Source organism: Bos javanicus, chromosome 1 (genome assembly GCF_032452875.1).
Source record: "Bos javanicus breed banteng chromosome 1, ARS-OSU_banteng_1.0, whole genome shotgun sequence".
In the NCBI taxonomy this organism is placed as follows: domain Eukaryota; kingdom Metazoa; phylum Chordata; class Mammalia; order Artiodactyla; family Bovidae; genus Bos; species Bos javanicus.
In genome coordinates, this window is record NC_083868.1 from 69,756,547 (window position 1) to 69,776,414 (window position 19,868).

The 19,868-nt window shown below is 41.7% G+C and overlaps 1 protein-coding gene across 3 annotated transcripts in view; it reads right to left on the reverse strand.

The window, feature by feature from the left end:
• Window positions 1-1,619: 1,619 nt before the first annotated feature.
• SLC12A8 (solute carrier family 12 member 8) overlaps window positions 1,620-19,868 on the reverse strand; it is a 153,260-nt gene continuing 135,011 nt past the window's right edge. For all 3 annotated transcript variants that reach the window (XM_061410924.1, XM_061410942.1, XM_061410933.1), the window contains 4 exons: window positions 17,255-17,352; window positions 16,431-16,548; window positions 5,290-5,350; window positions 1,620-2,174 (listed from right to left, as the gene is read on the reverse strand). In XM_061410924.1, coding sequence (XP_061266908.1) covers window positions 2,012-2,174; window positions 5,290-5,350; window positions 16,431-16,548; window positions 17,255-17,352 — 440 coding nt within the window. In that variant the 3' untranslated portion in view covers window positions 1,620-2,011. The remainder of the gene's footprint in view (window positions 2,175-5,289; window positions 5,351-16,430; window positions 16,549-17,254; window positions 17,353-19,868) is intronic.

The following is a 19,868-nucleotide window of genomic DNA, read 5'->3' on the forward strand; positions in this document are numbered from 1 at the left end:
CAGTTCAGTTCAGTCGCTCAGTCAACTCAGCATTTATTTTCTTTCCATTGTTTCTAATGATGTTTGGAAGTCTGGTATTTAACCCCAAAGGTGCAAAAACAGTAATTATAAACTAGATGTCACTGTGAAGTTACCATAAACTAGACCTCACTTTTTAGGGGAGAATGTTGAGACCTAATGGCCCTTCATCATGACATCCCTGCCCTCACTTGCTTTAAGCCTATTTCGTCCATCTGGTCAGTGTTTCTCAAAATGGGGTCCAAGGGTCACCTGTGTTGAATCACCTGAGGCACTCATTAAAAATATAAAGTCCAGTACTGACCCCAAAGCTCACCTCTAGGACTGACCTGCAGAAATCTGCACTTTTAACAAACCTCTCTGGTTTCTTCGCGCACTGACTTCGAGAAACTCTACTACAGAAGAAGGGCTTCCCAGGTGGTGCTAACGATAAAGAACCTGCCAGCCAATGCAGGAGACCTAAGAGATACAGGTTCAATCCCTGGGTTGGGAAGATCCCCTGGAGGATTGTATGGCAACCCACTCCAGTAATCTTGCCTGGAGAATCCCATGGACAGAGGAGCCTGGGGGCTACAGTCCATGGGGTCGCAAAGAGTTGGACACAATTGAAGTGACTTAGCACCCATGCATGCACTACAGAAGAAAGAAGTCAGAATGACCCAACAGTATGTCTCTTCATAGCTCAGTGGTGACACCACCAATTCTGGGCCAGGACTGACTTCACACAGGAACAGCCCCTGCCAGGGCCCCTAGACTGGATGCCTGTGATGAATGCCACACTAGAAAAAGTGAGTTGTGAAAGCATTAGTTACTCAGTCGTGTCCGACTCTTTGCGACCTCATGGACTGTAGCCCACCAAGCTCCTCTGGCCATAGAATTCTCCAGGCAAGAATACCAGAATGGGTAGCCATTTCCTTCTCCAGGGGATCTTCCCAACCCAGGGATCAAACCCGGGTCTCCTGCATTGCAGGCAGATTCTTTATCATCTGAGCCACCAGGAATGCCACACTAAGGAACCAAAATAGTCCTGTCCCCTCGTGTGTTCATACTGCAAAACAGCTGCAGAGGTGTCTGGAGTGTGGGGCGCCACACATGCTTTTGAGAACGTGAGTCACCATTAAGTAATTCTTGGTAATTTAACTTTTTAATTAAAAAGACCTTCACTAAACAATAATAGCTTACAAATGCATGTCCCCTTTGATCTTGCAATTCCACTTTTGGGAGTTTATCCTACAGATATTCATTATGCTTGTACATATGAACATGATTATTCCCTGCAGAACTGACTGTAATAGCAAAAGACTGGAAACAATCCAAATGCCATCACTGTAGAACTGATGAAATAAATTATAGCACATTCATACAATGAAAAATAATGAGGAAACTGCATGTGTATTGATATGGAAATGTCTCCAAGATAGATTGTTAGGGGAAAGGCAAGGTGCAGAGCACATGTATAATATGCTATCTTTTGTGGATGAAAAGGGAGCAATAAAACGCCACACTCCTATTTGCTTCTCTATTCATAACGAAACGCAGGTAGTATACCTGAGAACAGTGGTTATCTCTGAGATGGGAACTGAGCAGATGAGAAACAAGAATGGGAGGGAGACTTTTCACTGTATATATGATTTCACTTTGGGGTTTGGAACCACGTAAACATATTATTTATTCAAGGAATAAATAAGAAAGCTTAAAATAACCATTTATTGTGGCCCTCAGAACAAGCCGTCTGGCCTGGTTCTCCACACCTGCAAGTCTCGGTGTCCAGGTGGCGCTCTTCTGACTGGACGCATGTTGCAGGGGCCATGGCCACTGCAGTGGGTACCTGGTCGACGTGGTGCTCCAGACCAGAATGCTCATTTCCATTGTCCAAAACGGCAGGGGGAGGACGGGCCTTTGAGTTTCTTACCGAGGAGAACCAGCTCCACAGAGGTTCTGGGATTTGGGTCCACTGCACCCACAGCTCCAAAAGGGGAGGGTTCTGGGCTGCCTAGTACTGAGGCATCAGCTCTTCCCGGCTCACTAGGGAGGAGTGGTGGTAGCGATCCCGAGTGGCGAAGTCTGCGTTCTCCTGGGTGAGCTGAGTCATCTCCATGTCAACCCTAGTCAGAGACGGTGCCAAAATGATCTGCTCTTGGGGGGATCGCAAGCTCCTTTGGTGAGAGAAACACGGAGGGCAGTCAGAAGGAAAGACCACAGTACTAACCACTGGCAGTCAGTCTTCACTAGGAGAGAGAAATGATTTGCAAAAACACCATTGTGCCTATTACTTAATATGTATTAAACAACAGAACTGTTGAAAGCTCTATGTACAACGCTTCATGAATCCAAAGTATTAGAAATAAGTATCAAATAAAGAATGATATTTACCTTCCTTAGCAGAAATGTATAAAACTATAAAAATAATCTTCCAAATGTTGTGGTGTTGGGGCTCTATAGCTTTACTTTGCCTTTTTGTCAAATGAAATAATAGAATGGAGAGGCTGGAGAGTGGAAGCGAATAAAAAAGAAAAACCTTCTCTTTAGTTCACCAGAAAGAAAGATGAATGAGGAACAGCCAAGGTTTACAGAGTAAGCAGTTATGCAGTAAAGCATAAAAGCTTTGGCACCAAGCTGGCCTGCAGGCAAAAGGTGAGCTCCAGTGTCACCGAAAGGTCCACATAGAGTTGGAGTTGGGAGAAACTGGTAGAGAAAAATGTTAGGGATACATGAGGAAAGTGCTGGCAGCAGAAAGACGAGTCTGGCAGACAGGATATCCAAAGAAGACAGTCACAGCTCTGTCACCAGTTAGCCTGGCGGCCTCAGGCGAACCTCCTCACCTCCTTCCGCTTCTATTTCCTCACCTTCTCAATCCCCTTCTAGCTGCTGCAGTATGTCAGGTCCTGAAATCACCTTAGGCATAGATTTCCTCTTAAGTCTTTACTTTGTGGGTAGTTATGTTGAATTGTCTAAATAAGGAGTATATTCGATAGTTGTTTTAAAAAAATGGTAGAAACCTTGTTATAAATCTGTGGAACTTAAGCAGAAAGCTTCACTGACTAGAAAAACATGCTGTTATAGGAGTTCAGATCACACGACTAAGGCTTTGCAGCCACTTGATGAGAACATATCTAAATTAGAGGGGTTGGGCTTTCTGAGAAATGAACTAACTTCTATAAAGGTTGAATGCGCAAGAAGTAAGGTTAGGAAGTGACAGAAATGCCATACCAGTCAACGTGTGTTTAAGGTCAAACCATAATATTTTTCTGAGTTCAGGGAAATAATACACTTCACTTTCTAGTCTAGAACGGCCTACAAGTTCTCACCTGGGCAGTTGCTGAGACTTCAGGAAAGAAAGCTTCTCTAAGGTCAGGCTTAATTTTACATAATTCTGGGAATTGTAGGTGTAATAGAGGAAGTAATATACCCAAACTTCTTTGCCCAAAACACCCTACAGTATTCTTCTTCTTTGGTTTTGAAGAGCATCTGGGGTGACAGTTGTGAAAAAAATTCAAAATTACAAAAAAGAAAACACAGCAACCAATTCCTACTTTTAAATGGTCATGATTTCTAGGTCCTTTCCCCTGAACCGTCACCCCAAGATATCACTCAGTAGCCATGAGCAGGCCAGTAAGCTTGACACTGACTCTTAGCTGAGGCCTTTACCACCCACTCGACAAGTCCACGGAGACATGAATAGTGTGAACTAGGTTCTCTTCCAAACAAACCACTGTCATTTTCTAAGAATAATCTCCTCCTAACACATTCTTCTTTCTACATAGCACAACAGTGACCTCTGAGGTGAAATTCCAGAAATTCAGAGATCAAAAAGGAATGCTGACCTCCCATAGTCATTTGTAGGCTTTCAAACCTACAATACCTAAAAATATTCATGTAAATTGGATAAGGTCAAAGACACTCAGCGACACACCAGTTGCAGCTCCAGAATCTGAAGGCAGCTTCCACACAGACTCTATTTCCACTTAACCTCTACTTGCCCTCAGGACTAGGATCAGTGCAGGTGTATTGTGACCTGAGTCACCAAGCTGCTGCCTCAGCCTGAAAGGGAGGCAGAGAGTGGCCCCACCCCACTACAGCTTCACACAGGACATTCAGTTCAGTTTCCAAGCAGATGGCAGGGAACTGCCCCTCTCCACACCACTCTCCCTGCCAGCCCCCTCCCTGTTGGTTTCCATGACCCCTGCGCCTGTCATCATCATTTCTTTAGCATCCAGGGTTTAGCATCCTGGTTTAGCATCCAGGTCATTCTTGGGCTGACTGGAACAGACTGGCAGTGCTTATATTGTCGTAAAACAGATTCTTGGGCACTTCCCTGGTAGTCCAGTGGTTGAGGATCTGCCTGCTGATACAGGAAATACAGGCTTAATTTCCAGTCCAGGGAGGTTCCACACGCTGTGGGGCAGCTAAGCCCGTGCACCACAACTACTACGCCTGTTCTCTAGAGCTCAGGAACCGTAGCCACTGAGTGTGCTGCGGCTACTGAAGCTGGCATATCTGGAGCCCATGCTCAGCAACAAGAGAAGCTGCCGCAATGAGAAGCCTGCGCACCGCAGCTAGAGAGCAACCTCCACTTGCCAGAAGTAGAGAAAGCCACGTGCAGCAACAAAGACCCAGTACTGCCGAAAACAATATAAATAAATACAAATTTCCAGAGTCTTGAGGCTTCCAAAGGTGAGCAAGCATTGGCACTGGAAGCATAGAGGAGGAGGAAAGAAACTGGGGCACTCAGGAAATCTTACCTTCCCTGAAAGGCTTTCTACTGTTTCTCAGGAGAGTATGTTCTTCCCTCTCCTTGGGTATTTGAACATTGAAGTCCCACAGAAATCCTGCAGGGTCACTACTCTGCTTCTGTACTTGGTCTCTGCACTTTCACCAATACAGTCATGTCAACTACCCCTGACTTGAGATGGAAGAATGCAAGTTCTGGGCCTTGAGTTTGTGTGTGAGTCAGTACTGATGCTAATGTGTCTTAGATTGTGAACTCACTAAAAGTAACTCTCTTGACTTAGATCTCTCAGCACCCAGATTCTAAAGAAAGCCTCTGTTCTCGATTCATGAGGATAAGAAGAGAAGATGGGGCCAGAGGAAGCTTCTGATGAGCTGAGGCAGAAGGGCTGGGTGGTGGAGGGCAGTGAGGAGCAGTCTGAGTTTCCTTGAGGTTCTCAAATGTCAGGTATTCACACCACAATTCACCCAAGCCCATGAAGCATCTTTAGCACCTCCCAGACCATGCATCTGCCCTCATCCTGGCCCCAGGTTGGCACAGACCTGTAGGAGGGGATCAGAAGGGATCTCATCCATCTTAAAAGGCTGAAGTTGGAGGCTAAACCTGCAAGGAAGACATAGACATAAAACTTTATGAAGACTCTAGGAAGCATGTACAATCCCAGGTTTTAATGGGGTAAATATACCCCATTAAAAAATGGGCTATAATATATGGGGTAAATATATCCCCTGATACAAAGAAGAGCACAGTTTTCCCCTCTTTTGCAGTCTAATCAAACTACTTTCATTATAATACTCTCTGACAGTAACAAGCTAAGGACTTCATACTTATAAGTAGTTTCCAAAAGTTTATTTCTAAACTCCAAAATCCCAAGAAAGAAAATGAATGTGTTAGAGAGAAAGAAGCAGATGACTTGTTAATTTCAGTCTTACTACTACTACTACTAAGTCGCTTCAGTCATGTCCGACTCTGTGCGACCCCATAGACGGCAGCCCACAAGGCTCCCCCGTCCCTGGGATTCTCCAGGCAAGGACACTGGAGTGGGTTGCCATTGCCTTCTCCAATGCAGGAAAGTGAAAAGTGAAAGTGAAGTCGCTGAGTGTCCGACTCAGCGACCCCATGGACTGCAGCCTACCAGGCTCCTCTGCTCATGGGATTTTCCAGGCAAGAGTACTAGAGTGGGGTGCCATTGCCTTCTCCAAATTTCAGTCTTAGGAATTATTAATTTTTTAAAATTTTGATAATTTTATTTTTAGATTCAAACTGATATGTGTTAAATATATGCTGTAAAATCCGCCACTAGACCATACCCTCCATGAGGACAAGAAACACATCTTTTTCACCCAGGAAGACTCACAGTACAACAGTCACAGCATCTGGCCCTTAGGAAGTTTTCTACAGGTGCTAAGTGACTCAAATAGCTCCCCATGTAGAAATGTTAGAGCTGAAGTTCAAGATGAGATTGTTATTGATACTGACCAAATAGCCTGCCATCAGATACACTGTTTAGAATAGGGTTTATCAAATTTTTTTTAAAGTTTTTTTTTAATCCATTTCTCCTTTTGGGTGATCACACAAAATGAATTATATATAACTTTAGGAAACCGAATGAAATGTAATTTTATAAAATACTTTTCCAAATTACACATTTACACATATTCCCTCCACCAGATATATTATTCAGACATAAAAAAGAACAAAATAATGCCATTTGCAGCAACATGGATAGACCCAGAGAGTGTCATGCTCAATGAAGTAAGTCAGACAGAGAAGAAGAAATATCCTATGACATCCCTTAAGTGTGGAATGTAAAAAGAAATGATACAAATGAACTTACTTACAAAACAGAAACAGACTCACTGACTTTGAGAATGAGCTTATGCTTGCGGGTGGGAAGGATGGGAAGACAGGATAGTTAGAGAGTCTGGGATGGGCACGTACATACTACTATACTTAAAACAGATACCCAACAAGGATCTACTGTATAGCATAGGGAACTCTGTTCTGTGGCAGCCTGGAAAGGAGGGGTTTGGGAGGCGGATGGATACATGTATATATATGGCTGAATGCCTCCGCTGTTCACCTGAAACTATCACAACATTGTTTGTTAAATGGCTCTACTACTACTACTACTACTAAGTCACTTCAGTTGTGTCCGACTCTGTTCGACCCTGTAGATGGTAGCCCACCAGGCTCCCCCGTCCCTGGGATTCTCCAGGCAAGAATACTGGAGTGGGTTGCCATTTCCTTCTCCAATGCATGAAAGTGAAAAGTGAAAGTGAAGTCGCTCAGTCGTGTCCGACTCTTAGCGACCCCATGGACTGCAGCCTACCAGGCTCCTCCATCCATGGGATTCTCCAGGCAAGAGTACTGGAGTGGGGTGCCATTGCCTTCTCTGGTTAAATGGCTATACCCCAATACAAAACAAAAATTTTTTTAAAAAAGGAGTCTTAGGCAAAGCTTATAAATGCTAAAAAATGTGCCTATAACAGTAAAATGAAAATATTACATAAGTAAATGAGATAAATGACAGAGGATGGGATGGCTGGATGGCATCACTGACTCAATGGACATGAGTTTGGGTAAACTCCGGGAGTTGGTGATGGACAGGGAGACCTGGCGTGCTGTGGTCCAGGGGGTTGCAAAGAGTCGGACACGACTGAGCAACTGAACTGAAACGAGATAATGTAAAATTCTCAGCACGATAACTGGTATTACATATTTTTAAAATCTCACAAAATGAATTATATATAACTTTAGGAAATCAAATGAAACGTAATTTTATAAAATGCTTTTCCAAATTACATATATTCACTCCACCAGATATATATATATGGTTGAAAATTTATTAGATCATGTTCAATATATGATCAGGAAGTAAGCATTATTTTAAGAGGTTACATTAGAGTCTTGGCTAATATCAACAGTATGCAGCTGATGAGACATATTTATTGAATCTCGTTTAGCGTTCTTATAGTTAGGGGGAGGAAAAATTTTAAATTTGCATTAATAATCTGCAATTGCAAAGAGAAAGTCCCTAATATATTTTGACATTGTCAGAAGGAAGAAAATAAACATTATATTAATTGGTCTTACTTATATATGACCATTTTAATTCTAAATTATCTACATTTTAGATGTAGGTTTGCCTGAAATTTGATTTCATACTTTCCTGTTAACAAATTTCTGTGAAATATTTAAATTTCTCGGATTTAACTAACTTCTAAGAAATTCAGGAGCAATCACTGATGTAATTACAATGTTAATTAAAATATATCTATCCATTAAATTCGGCTTCCTGAGTGGCGCTAGTGGTAAAGAACCCACCTGCCACTGCAGGAGATTTAAGGGGCCACGGTTCAATCCCTGAGTTAGGAAGACCCCCTGGAGAAGGAAATGTCAACCCACTACAGTATTCTTGCCTGGAGAATCCCATGGACAGGGAAGCCTGGTAGGCTACAGTCCTTGGGGTTACGGACAATTGGACATGACTGAAGCAATATATAAGGAAGCTGATATAAGGACATTTAGCATGTCTGTTTTCTAAAACATTATTTTTAATGTACACATGATTCAAGTGTTTGAAGTGCATTTCTTTAAAAAATATATGTCAAACTACTCTAATTTCAAAGAATTTCTTTTTCAGTTGGCCTGGATTGTTATGGTCCATCTGATTTAGTTAGGACTTAAAACTACATTATTTATTTTAAAAATTGAGACATTAGAATTTTGATGAAAAGGTCTCTAGAATGTATCTTCCAAACAGCTTTATTATTGATGAATAAATAACACACAATAAACAAAGTATTGAGAATATTTTCTTCCTTTCTTTATTCTTTTTACTCTGGCACTTGGGGGTCTTGACTCCTAGAAAGAACAAACAACTCCCCTATGAGCACACTTTTGATATATGGTGGTGGTTTAGTTGCTAAGTCATATCTGACTCTTGCAACTCCATGTACTGTAGCCCACCCAGCCTCCTCTGTCCATGGGATTTCCCAGGCAAGAGAACTAGAGTGGGTTGCCATTTCCTTCTCCAGGGGATCTTCCCCACCCAGGGATTGAACCTACATCTCCTGCATTGGCAGGAAGTTTCTTTACCACTGAGCCACCATTACTTTGCCAACAAAGGTCTGTCTAGTCAAGGCTATGGTTTTTCCTGCAGTCATGTTTGGATGTGAGAGTTGGTCTGAAAGACAGCTGAGAACTGAAGAATTGATGCTTTTGAACTGTGGTCTTGGAGAAGACTCCTGAGAGTCCCTTGGACTGCAAGAACATCCAACCAGTCCATCCTAAAGGAGATCAGTCCTGGGTGTTCATTGGAAGGACTGATGCTCAAGCTGAAAACTCCAATACTTTGGCTACCTCATGCGAAGAGTTGACTCATTGGAAAAGACCCTGATGCTGGGAGGGATTGGGGGCAAGAGGAGAAGGGGACGACAGAGGATGAGATGGCTGGATAGCATCACTGACCAACTCCGGGAGTTGGTGATGGACAGGGAGGTCTGGTGTGCTGTAGTCCATGGGGTCACAAAGAGTCAGACACGACTGAGTGACTGAACTGAACTGAGCCACCAGGGAAGCCCCACCTTTGATACCCAAACCAATTAATCCAGAGCCCACACTCCCAATCACTTATTTTATCAAGCTCTTATACATCAAGCCAATATCCCCCTGCCTTAACTCACCCCAGGGCCAAATACTAGACAACTGGAGATGACCCCTACAGCCCCGAGCCCCTGCAATTATTCAAACTATCCAATCCTAAACTTACTCAACTACGTACCTGCCTCGCCCATTCTTTCCCACTAAAACTCCCCTAAGAGCACACTTTTGATATCTAGTGGTTCTAAGGGGCCATGCTCTCCCCTTGACCTCTTTTGCCTCATGACCAACTCTGGTCCTTCCCCTGCGGCCCTACATGGCCCTTCTGTTCCTAGGGGTCATGAGTATAAACTTGTTTCTTCATTTCTGTGTCTGTATCTTATTCTACCTGATTAAAACAAGTCCCAGGTACATGGTAGCTCAGATAGTAAAGCGTCTGTCTACAGTGCGGGAGACCCGGGTTCGATCCCTGGGTTGAGAAGATCCCCTGGAGAAGGAAATGGCAATCCACTCCAGGACTATTGCCTGGAAAATCCCATGGATAGAGGAGCCTAGTAGGGTACACTCCATGGGGTTGCAAAGAGTCGGACACGACTGAGCGACTTCACTTTCACTTTCAGGTACATTTTTAGAATAAACTACGTGTATTTAAGAATAAGATTGATTCTTTGTAGCCAGAGATGGAGAAGATATATACAGTCAGCAAAAACATGACCAGGAACTGACTGTGGCTCAGATATGAACTCCTTATTGAAACAGACTTAAACTGAAGAAAGTACAGAAAACCACTAGGCCATTCAGGTATGACCTAAATAAGATCCCTTATGATTCTACTTCTAGGGCCTAGATCTGATAGATAGAGTGCCTGATGAACTATGGAATGAGGTTCATGACATTGTACAGGAGACAGGGATCAAGACCATTCACATAGAAAAGAAATGCAAAAAAGCAAAATGGCTGTCTGGAGAGGCCTCACAAATAGCTGTGAAAAGAAGAAAAGCGAAAAGCAAAGAAGAAAAGGAAAGATATAAGCATCTGAATGCAGAGTTCCAAAGAATAGCAAGAAGAGATAAGAAAGCCTTCCTCAGCGATCAGTGCAAAGAAATAGAGGAAAACAACAGAATGGGAAAGACTAGAGATCTCTTCAAGAAAATTAGAGATACCAAGGGAACATGTCATGCAAAGATGGGCTCGATAAAGGACAGAAATGGTATGGATCTAACAGAAGCAGAAGATATTAAGAAGAGGTGGCAAGAATACACAGAAGAACTGTACAAAAAGATCTTCATGACCAAGATAATCACAATGGTGTGATCACTCACCTAGAGACAGATATCCTGAAATGTGAAGTCAAGTGGGCCTTAGAAAGCATCATTACGAACAAAGCTAGTGGAGGTGATGGCATTCCATTGAGCTATTTCAAATCCTGAAAGATGATGCTGTGAAAGTGCTGCACTCAATATGCCAGCAAATTTGGAAAACTCAGCAGTGGCCACAGGACTGGAAAAGGTCAGTTTTCATTCCAATCCCAAAAAAAGGCAATGCCAAAGAATGCTCAAACTACTGCACAATTGCACTCATCTCACACGCTAGTAAAGTAATGCTCAAAATTCTCCAAGCCAGGCTTCAGTAATACATGAACTGTGAACTTCCTGATGTTCAAGCTGGTTTTAGAAAAGGCAGAGGAACCAGAGATCAAATTGTCAACATCTGCTGGATCATCGAAAAAGCAAGAGAGTTTCAGAAAAACATCTATTTCTGCTTCATTGACTATGCCAAAGCCTTTGACTGTGTGGATCACAATAAACTGTGGAAAATTCTGAGAGATGGGAATACCAGACCACCTGATCTGCCTCTTGAGAAATCTGTATGCAGGTCAGGAAGCAACAGTTAGAACTGGACATGGAACAACAGACTGGTTCCAAATAGGAAAAGGAGTACGTCAAGGCTGTACATTGTCACTCTGCTTATTTAATTTATATGCAGAGTACATCATGAGAAACGCTGGACTGGAAGAAACACAAGCTGGAATCAAGATTGCCAAGAGAAATATCAATAACCTCAGATATGCAGATGATACCACCCTTATGGCAGAAAGTGAAGAGGAAGTAAAAAGCCTCTTGATGAAAGTGAAGGAGAAGAGTGAAAAAGTTGGCTTAAAGCTCAATATTCAGAAAACGAAGATCATGGCATCCGGTCCCATCACTTCATGGGAAACAGATGGGGAAACAGTGGAAACAGTGTCAGACTTTATTTTTGGGGCTCCAAAATCACTGCAGATGGTGACTGCAGCCATGAAATTAAAAGACACTTACTCCTTGGAAGGAAAGTAATGACCAACCTAGATAGCATATTCAAAAGCAGAGACACTACTTTGCCAACAAAGGTTCCTCTAGTCAAGGCTATGGTTTTTCCTGTGGTCAGGTATGGATGTGAGAGTTGGACTGTGAAGAAGGCTGAGCACCAAAGAATTGATGCTTTTGAACTGTGGTGTTGGAGAAGACTCTTGAGAGTCCCTTGGACTGCAAGAACATCCAACCAGTCCATTCTGAAGGAGATCAGCCCTGGGATTCCTTTGGAAGGAATGATGCTAAAGCTGAAACTCCAGTACTTTGGCTACCTCATGCGAAGAGTTGACTCATTGGAAAAGACTCTGATGCTGGGAGGGATTGGGGGCAGGAGGAGAAGGGGACGACAGAGGATGAGATGGCTGGATGGCATCACTGACTCGATGGACATGAGTTTGAGTGAACTCCAGGAGTTGACGATGGACAGGGAGGCCTGGCATGCTGCAATTCATGGGATCGCAAAGATTCGGACACGACTGAGCGGCTGAACTGAACTGAACTGAACTATGATTCTACTGTGGAAGTGACAAATAGATTCAAGGGATTAGATGTGATAGAAAGGGTGCCTGAAAAACTATGGATGGAAGTGCATAACACTGTGCAGGAGGCAGTGACCAAAACCATCCCCTAGGAAAGGAAATCCCAAAAGGCAAAATGGTTGTCTGAGAAGGCCTTAAAAATATCTGAGAAAAGAAGAGAAGCAAAAGGCAAAGGAGGAAAGGAAAGATATACCCATCTGAATGCAGAGTTCTAAAGAATATCAAAGAGAGATAAAAAAGCCTTCCTAAGTGAACAATGCAGGGAAATAGAAGAAAACAATAGAATGGAAAGACTAGAGATCTCTTCAAGAAAATTAGAGATACCAAGGGAACATTTCATGCAAAGATGGGCACAATAAGGAACAGAAACAGTATGGACCTAACAGAAGTAAAAGATAATAAGAAGCAGTGATAAGAATATATAGAAGAACTACACAAAAAAAGGGGTTACTGACCCAGATAACCATGATGGTGTGATCACTCGCCTAGAGCCAGACATCTTGGAGTGTGAAGTCAAGTGGGCCTCAGGAAGCACTACAAACAAAGCTAATGGAGGTGATGGAATTCCAGCTGAGCTATTTCAAATCCTAAAAGATGATACTGTTAAAGTATTGCACTTAATATGCCAGCAAATTTGGAAAACTCAGCAGTGGCCATAGGACTGGAAAAGATTAGTTTTTCATTCCAATCCCAAAGAAGGGCAACGCTAAAGAATGTTCAAACTACCACACAATTGTACTCATTTTACATGCTAGTAAGATTATGCTCAAAGCCCTTCAAGCTAGGCTTCAAAAGTACACAAGCCAAGAACTTCCAGATGTACAAGCTAGATTTAGAAAAGGCAGAGGAACCAGAGATCAAATTGCCAACATCCGTTGGATCATAGAAAAAGCAAGAGAATTCCAGAAAAATATCTACTTTTGCTTCATTGACTACACTAAAGCCTTTGATTGTGTGGATCACAGCAAACTGTGGAAAATTCTGAAAGAGATGGGAATACAGACCCCCTTATCTGCCTCCTGAGAAACCTGAATGCAGGTCAAGAAGCAACAGTTAGAACCGGACATGGAACAACAGACTGGTTCAAAACTGGAAAAGGAGTACGTCAAGGCTGTATATTGTCACCTTGCTTATTTAACTTATGATGCAGAGTACATCATGCAAAATGCCAGGCTGGATAAAGCAAGCACAAGCTGGAATCAAGATTGCCAGGAGAAATATCAATAAACTCAGATATGTAGATGATACCACCCTAATAGCAGAAAGCCAAGAGGAACTAAAGAGCCTCTTGATGAAGGTGGAAAAGAGTGAAAAAGTGAGAGTGGAAAAGTTGGCTTAAAACTCAACATTCAAACAACAAAGATCATGGCATCTGGTCCCATCACTTCATGGCAAACAGATGGGGAAACAATGGAAACAGTGACAGACTTTATTTTCTTGGGCTCCAAAATCACTATGGAGTGACTGCAGCCATGAAATTAAAAGACGCTTGCTCCTTGGAAGAAGAGCTATGACAAACCTAGACAGTGTATTAAAAAGCAGAGACATTATTCTGTCAACAAAGGTCCATATGGTCAAAACTATGGTTATTCCAGTAGTCATGTACAGATGTGAGAGCCAGACAGTAAGTGCCTAAGAATTGATGCCTTAGAACTGTGGTGCTGGAGAAGACTCTTGAGAGTCCCTTGGACAGCAAGGAGATCAAATTAGTCAATCCTAAAGGAAATCAACCCTCAATATTCATTGGAAGGATTGATGCTGAAGCAGAAGCTCCAACACTTTGGCCACCTAAGGCAAAGAGCTGACTCACTGGAAAAGATTCTGATGCTGGGAAAGATTGAAGGCAGGAAGATAAGGGGACCAAAGAGGATGAGATGGTTGGATGGCATCACCAACTCAGTGGACATGAGTTTGTGCAAACTTCAGGAAATAATGAAGGACAGGGAAGCCGGGCGTGCTGTAGTCGATGGGGACGCAGAGTCGGACACAGCTGAGCGACTGAACAACAACGATATGCATTTGTAGTGTACCATTTGGTGTTAATGCATGTATATATTGTGAAAGCACCACTAAAAGCAGCATCCTGAACGTATCTATCACCTCCAAGTCCCCTCAAGCCACTTCCTAAGACCTCCCTCCCTCATATCCACACCTCCACCCCATCCAAAGGCAACCACTGATAATGCTGTCATTATAGGTTAGTTTGCATTTTTTAAAAATTTTCTTAAATGGGAAACAGTGGTTTCTGATTTGAGACATTTTTCTTTTCTAATATAAACATTTGATGGAGTAAACTTCCCTCTGAGCACTGAATTAGCTGCAGCCCACAATTTTGATGTTATATTTTCATTTTCATTCAGTTAAAAATACTTTTAAATTTTACTTATTTCTTCTTTGAACCATGAGTTAATTAGTTTCTTTAGTATATTTAGTGCTCTTTAGTATTCTTAGTCATTTAGTGTTATTCAGTGTTCTTTAGTTTCTAAATATTTGGGGATTTTCCAGACATCTTTCTGGTATTTATTTCTAATTCACTTCCTCTTTGTTCTTGTATTGACTTAAATACTTTAAATTTACTGAGACTTTAAAAAAATGTCCTAAAATACAGTTTATTCTGGTAAATGTTTCATTCTTTTCACTTGAAAAGAATATATATCCTGCTGTTGTTATATAGAATATTCTACACTATCAATTTGGCCACATTTGTTGATAATGTTAGTCAAGTCTTCTAAAGCCCTACTGATTTTTTTCCTACTTGTTTTATCAAGTATTGAGATAGAGGTGTTGAAATCTGAATATAATTGAGAACTTTTCTACTTATTATTGCAGATGTATCAGGCTTTGTTTTCTGTATTTCAAAGCTCTGTTTTTAAGTGCATCAATAATAAGATTTATTATGTCCTCTTGGTTAATTTTCCCTTTGTCTTTATGACCCTCTTTATCCCTGGTAATATTCTTTTCTCTGAAATCTACTTTGTCTTCTGTTAATATAGTCACTCCAGCTTTGTCTGATTTATCACGATATAGCTTGTCCCATTCTTTTACTTGTAACTTATTTGCTTCTCTACGTTGAAAGTAGGTTTTCTGTAGAGAGCAACAACTAGATCATGCTTTTTATTCAATCTGATAATCTCAATTCAAACTGAGAACTGACAAATTCAATCTGACAATGGTTTAGACCATTTAATCAGGAGCGTTTAGACCATTTAAAATTAGTGTGGCTATCGATATGGCTAGGTTTACATAAACCACCTTGCTATTTGTTTTTGGTCTCTTATCTTTTTCTCTTTTTTCTGATTTGAGTGTTCAATTTTATATTCTTTATTGGCTGATTAGCTGTAAGTCTTTGTTGTGTTATAGGCATAACTCATTTTATTGCACTACATTTACTGTGCTTCTGAGTCCTGCATCTTTTACATGTTGAAGGTTTGTGGCAACCATGCATCGAGCAAGTCTACCAGGGCCATTTCCCCCACAGTACTGGCTCACTTTCTGAGTCACATTATGGTAATTGTTATAATATTTCAAACCTTTTCACTATTATTAATATTACATTTCTTATGGTGATTTGTGATCAGTGATCTTTGATGTTACTATTATGACTTGAAGGCTTAGACGATGGTTAGCATTTTTTAGCAATAAAGTATTTTAATAGTAAGATATGTACAATGTTTTTTAGACATAATGCACACACTTAACAGACTGCTGTATAGTATAAATATGACTTTTGTATGCACTAGGGAACAAAAAAAAGTGTGTGACTTGCGTTATTGTGATATTCATTTTAGTGCAGTGATCTAGAACTGAACTCACAATATTTTCAAGGTATACTTGTCTTTTAGTAGTTGCTTTTTAACTTACCACAGTCTATCTTTAAGTGATATTCTAGTACTTCACATACAGGATAAGAAACTTTCAACAGTCTATTCCTATTTCTTCCCTCCTGGCTCTTAGGCTATTGTTGCCATCCATTTTACTTCTACGTGTCTTATAAACCTCACAATTTATTATTATTTTTCATTTGTTATCATTTATGCACATGCCATATTTTTTTCTCCTAGATTGTCAGCTTGAAAGTGGGATTTGTATCTGAGTCAGTGTTGGCATTTAATAGGTGTTCAAAACCTGTGCTTTTCAATACATGCTGAAAGAGAAGAAAGGAGGTGGTGGCAGAATGGCTGTATTGCTCACCAAGGTGAAGTCCGGGATTTGTCCGACCAATGTAGAAATATACAATGGCAGCAACACCTATGTTAACCAGGGTATAGACCCACTGGATAACAAACATGATGAGAAGCGACCCAACAGCCTGTGGAAAGAGAAGGAAGAGCAAGTCAGCTCATGGCTGAAACACGCACTAAGCAAGCCACAAGACAAGGGCCTTAAGCGGAGGAATTCCCTGTGCTCCAGTGGTTAGGACTCCACGCTTCTACTGCAGGGAACCAGGGCTTGCTTCCTGGTCTGGGAACTAAGATTCCACAAGCCACGTGGTGTGGTCCCCTCAAAAAACAAACAAAAACCCTTGATAAGACTAGGACCTTTAGAAACAATGGTCCTCTCATCAACTTCTGAATCCTATAGAAGTCTGAATAACTGAAGTTTACTTGTAATGCAAAAACCTCTTTACAGAAGATATTTGAGAAGATGTCCTGCTGAAAGTACCTTCTAATCAAAACAATCAATAAATAGATATTCTATTCTAGCTCCTTGTCCTACTCCTCTCTAAGAGAAGCAAATTAAATTATGCTAATATGGTATACCTGGAAATTCAGTGATCCAGAATTTATCAGAGATGATTATTTAAAAAGTAAACCATTGATTAAAATAAATGGTTCATTAAATGTAATCTTGCCATGTGTAGCCTCATCTAAATTCTAATATATCAGGCAATTAAAACACATTTCTCCTAGTAAAGACTTTCCTCTGTCCTCCCCTCAACCCCCACCCCAAGATCACATATGTATCCACCTGAATTAAGTCTCAAGAACAGTTGAGATCAAAATGAAGGTACTCACCCCCAACAGGGAGACCCAGGGATTGCATATGTGAGTGTAGAAAGAAGTTGGTCTCCTCTGGATACCTTGTTCCTGTAGCCTGGACTTCAGGAAGAAATCTAAAAAATAAATGAGCCAAAATCCTTGGTTACTATTTTGTTATCAAAGCTTCTAGTGTTTCTGTTAGCAAACACCTATGTGCTCCTCTTCTCCAATTTTGTAATTCAGTCTAAAAGACAATGTCCACTCACCTCAACCATTAGTTTCCTGGGCCACACCTGAGGCTTGTCTTTACCAGAAAGTTCACCTCCTAAATCATGATTTCAATAAATCTGCCCTCAGTCCATCACCTCTGTTTTTTTTTTTCTCATTCACTCTGCTGTCTCCCACCCCAACTATTCATAGCCTGCAGGGGGACCTTCAGTCAACTTGCCCTAATATGTTTTTGCTTCCTACCGCCTACTTTCTCTTTTCATTACCCTCTTACCTAGCTTAGAGTCCATGCCCAAGACTATTAGCAAGCACTCCCTTGGACAGATCATCTACCTTCTCATTTCAGCATCACTCACAAGTCTTATACCTTAAGTTAACTCATTCTCCTATGCTCTGATGTAATAAATTTACAACCTGTCCTCTCAAAAGAGAGCTTTCATATCCTTTCATCAGCAAGTCTGCCAACCTGCTTTCACCTGTGCCCTCTCTTCTGCCTTTCCATTGAGGAAGCAGATGAACAGTGCTGGCTCCTACCTAAGGCCCATCCCTATATTTGCGCCCTGCTCATTTCACCTCTGCATCATCAAGTTTTCCATCTTCTACCAAATCATCCTCATCAAATACAAATACACTGTAATTTCTTCCAACTAAAGAAAGTTTCTGGTCATCCCCTAGCTACTGTCCTATTGTTTTTTGTCTCCCTTATAGCAAAAGTTCTCAAAAGAATCGCCTATGTGGTTTTTACCTCCTGTTGTTTCCTCAACCTACTTTTAGGATAGTACACACCACTCCACTAAAACTACTCTTCCTCAGGCTGTCAGTGACTTGAATCTTTTCAAATTCAATGGTCAACTCCTCATCTCATTTGCCCTTTCTGGTAGCATCTGACACATGTGATCACTTTTTCCTGACTGAAATATATTTGTCTCCTGGTTTCTAAGATGCCTTGGTCTCCTACTTTTCCTCCTATCTCACTGTCCACTACTCAGTCTCCTTCACTGGCTCGTCTCTTCCTTCTGACCCCCAAATACTTCATTCAGTCCTCAGCACTCTTCTTTACTGCAGTTAGGTGTGGTCATGTGACTAAGCTCTCACCAACAGAATGTGAACACAAGTGGTGAGTGCCAGTTCTGCACCAACGCCTTTGAGAGAGTAGGTATACCTCTTCTCTGTGCCTGAAATCTGAATATGGGAACTCAGTCTTGATTTTGTTCACGACGAGGTCCTAGGGGATCAGTTCAGTTCAGTCGCCCAGTTGTGTCTGACTCTTTGCGACACCATGGACCGCAGCACGCCAGGCCTCCCTGTCCATCACCAACTCCCGAAGTTCACCCAAACCTACGTCCATTGAGTCGGTGATGCCATCCAGCCATCTCATCCTCTGTCGTCCCCTTCTCCTCCTGCCCTCAATGTTTCCCAGCATCAGGGTCTTTTCAAATGAGTCAGTTCTTGGCATCAGGTGGCCAAAGTACTGGAGCTTCAGCTTTAGCATCAGCCCTTCCAGTGAATATTCAGGATTGATTTCCTTTAGGATGGACTGGTTGGATAGTGGAATCGTAACAATGGAAGGAGACTGGGTCCCTGAATAATGCATGGAGGAGAGCCTCCCACTGATTTGGAACACCCCTCCTGGACTATTAGTGCAAGTGAGAAATAAAGTTCCATTGTGTTTGAGCCACTAAGTTTTTACCTATTTGTTACAGCAGTTTAGCCTCCCTTAATTAATATACCTCCAAGCAGGCTCTAGGTCCTTCTGCTACTTCTATACAATCTGTTCCTCACAAAGCCAGTGATCTTCTTTAAGGCTGGATCTTATCATATCACACCCCTAGCTAGAAGTTTCAGGGACCTTCTATTGTGGTCACCATGGCATGTGTGACTACACAGGACTGACCTCTGTGTTCCTTACTGTGCTCATCTCCTATCCATCTCCTGTGACCCATTCCTCTCCAGTCACTCCTGGGATTCTGCTGTTCTTGCAATTTGCCAATCCAATTCCCATCTGTACCTTTACACATGCCATTTCCTCTACCTGGAACTCTTCCCTCACATCTCTGCCTGGCTCACTACTCTATACACTTCAGTTTTCCACAAAAATATCCTCTTCTTAAAAAGATCTTTTCTGACAAACCTATCTGAAACAGAACCACTATTCCCACCCTAGTTTCTATCCTGTTACCCCACTTTATGATTCATCACATGACATCACTTACTGACATTCCGTATGTGTGTTTGCTTGTTTATTATGTGTCTTTCCTGATAGAAGGCAACATCAATGACAGCAGAGACCTTCTAACATCTATTCAGCATGTTCTCCATCCCTAGTCTAGAATAGTGCTTGGAAAGTGGTAAATATCCCATGCATGAGGGTACATGAATGACAAACCCACCCAGGCCCCAGAGAAGTCTGCATCCTCTCAGC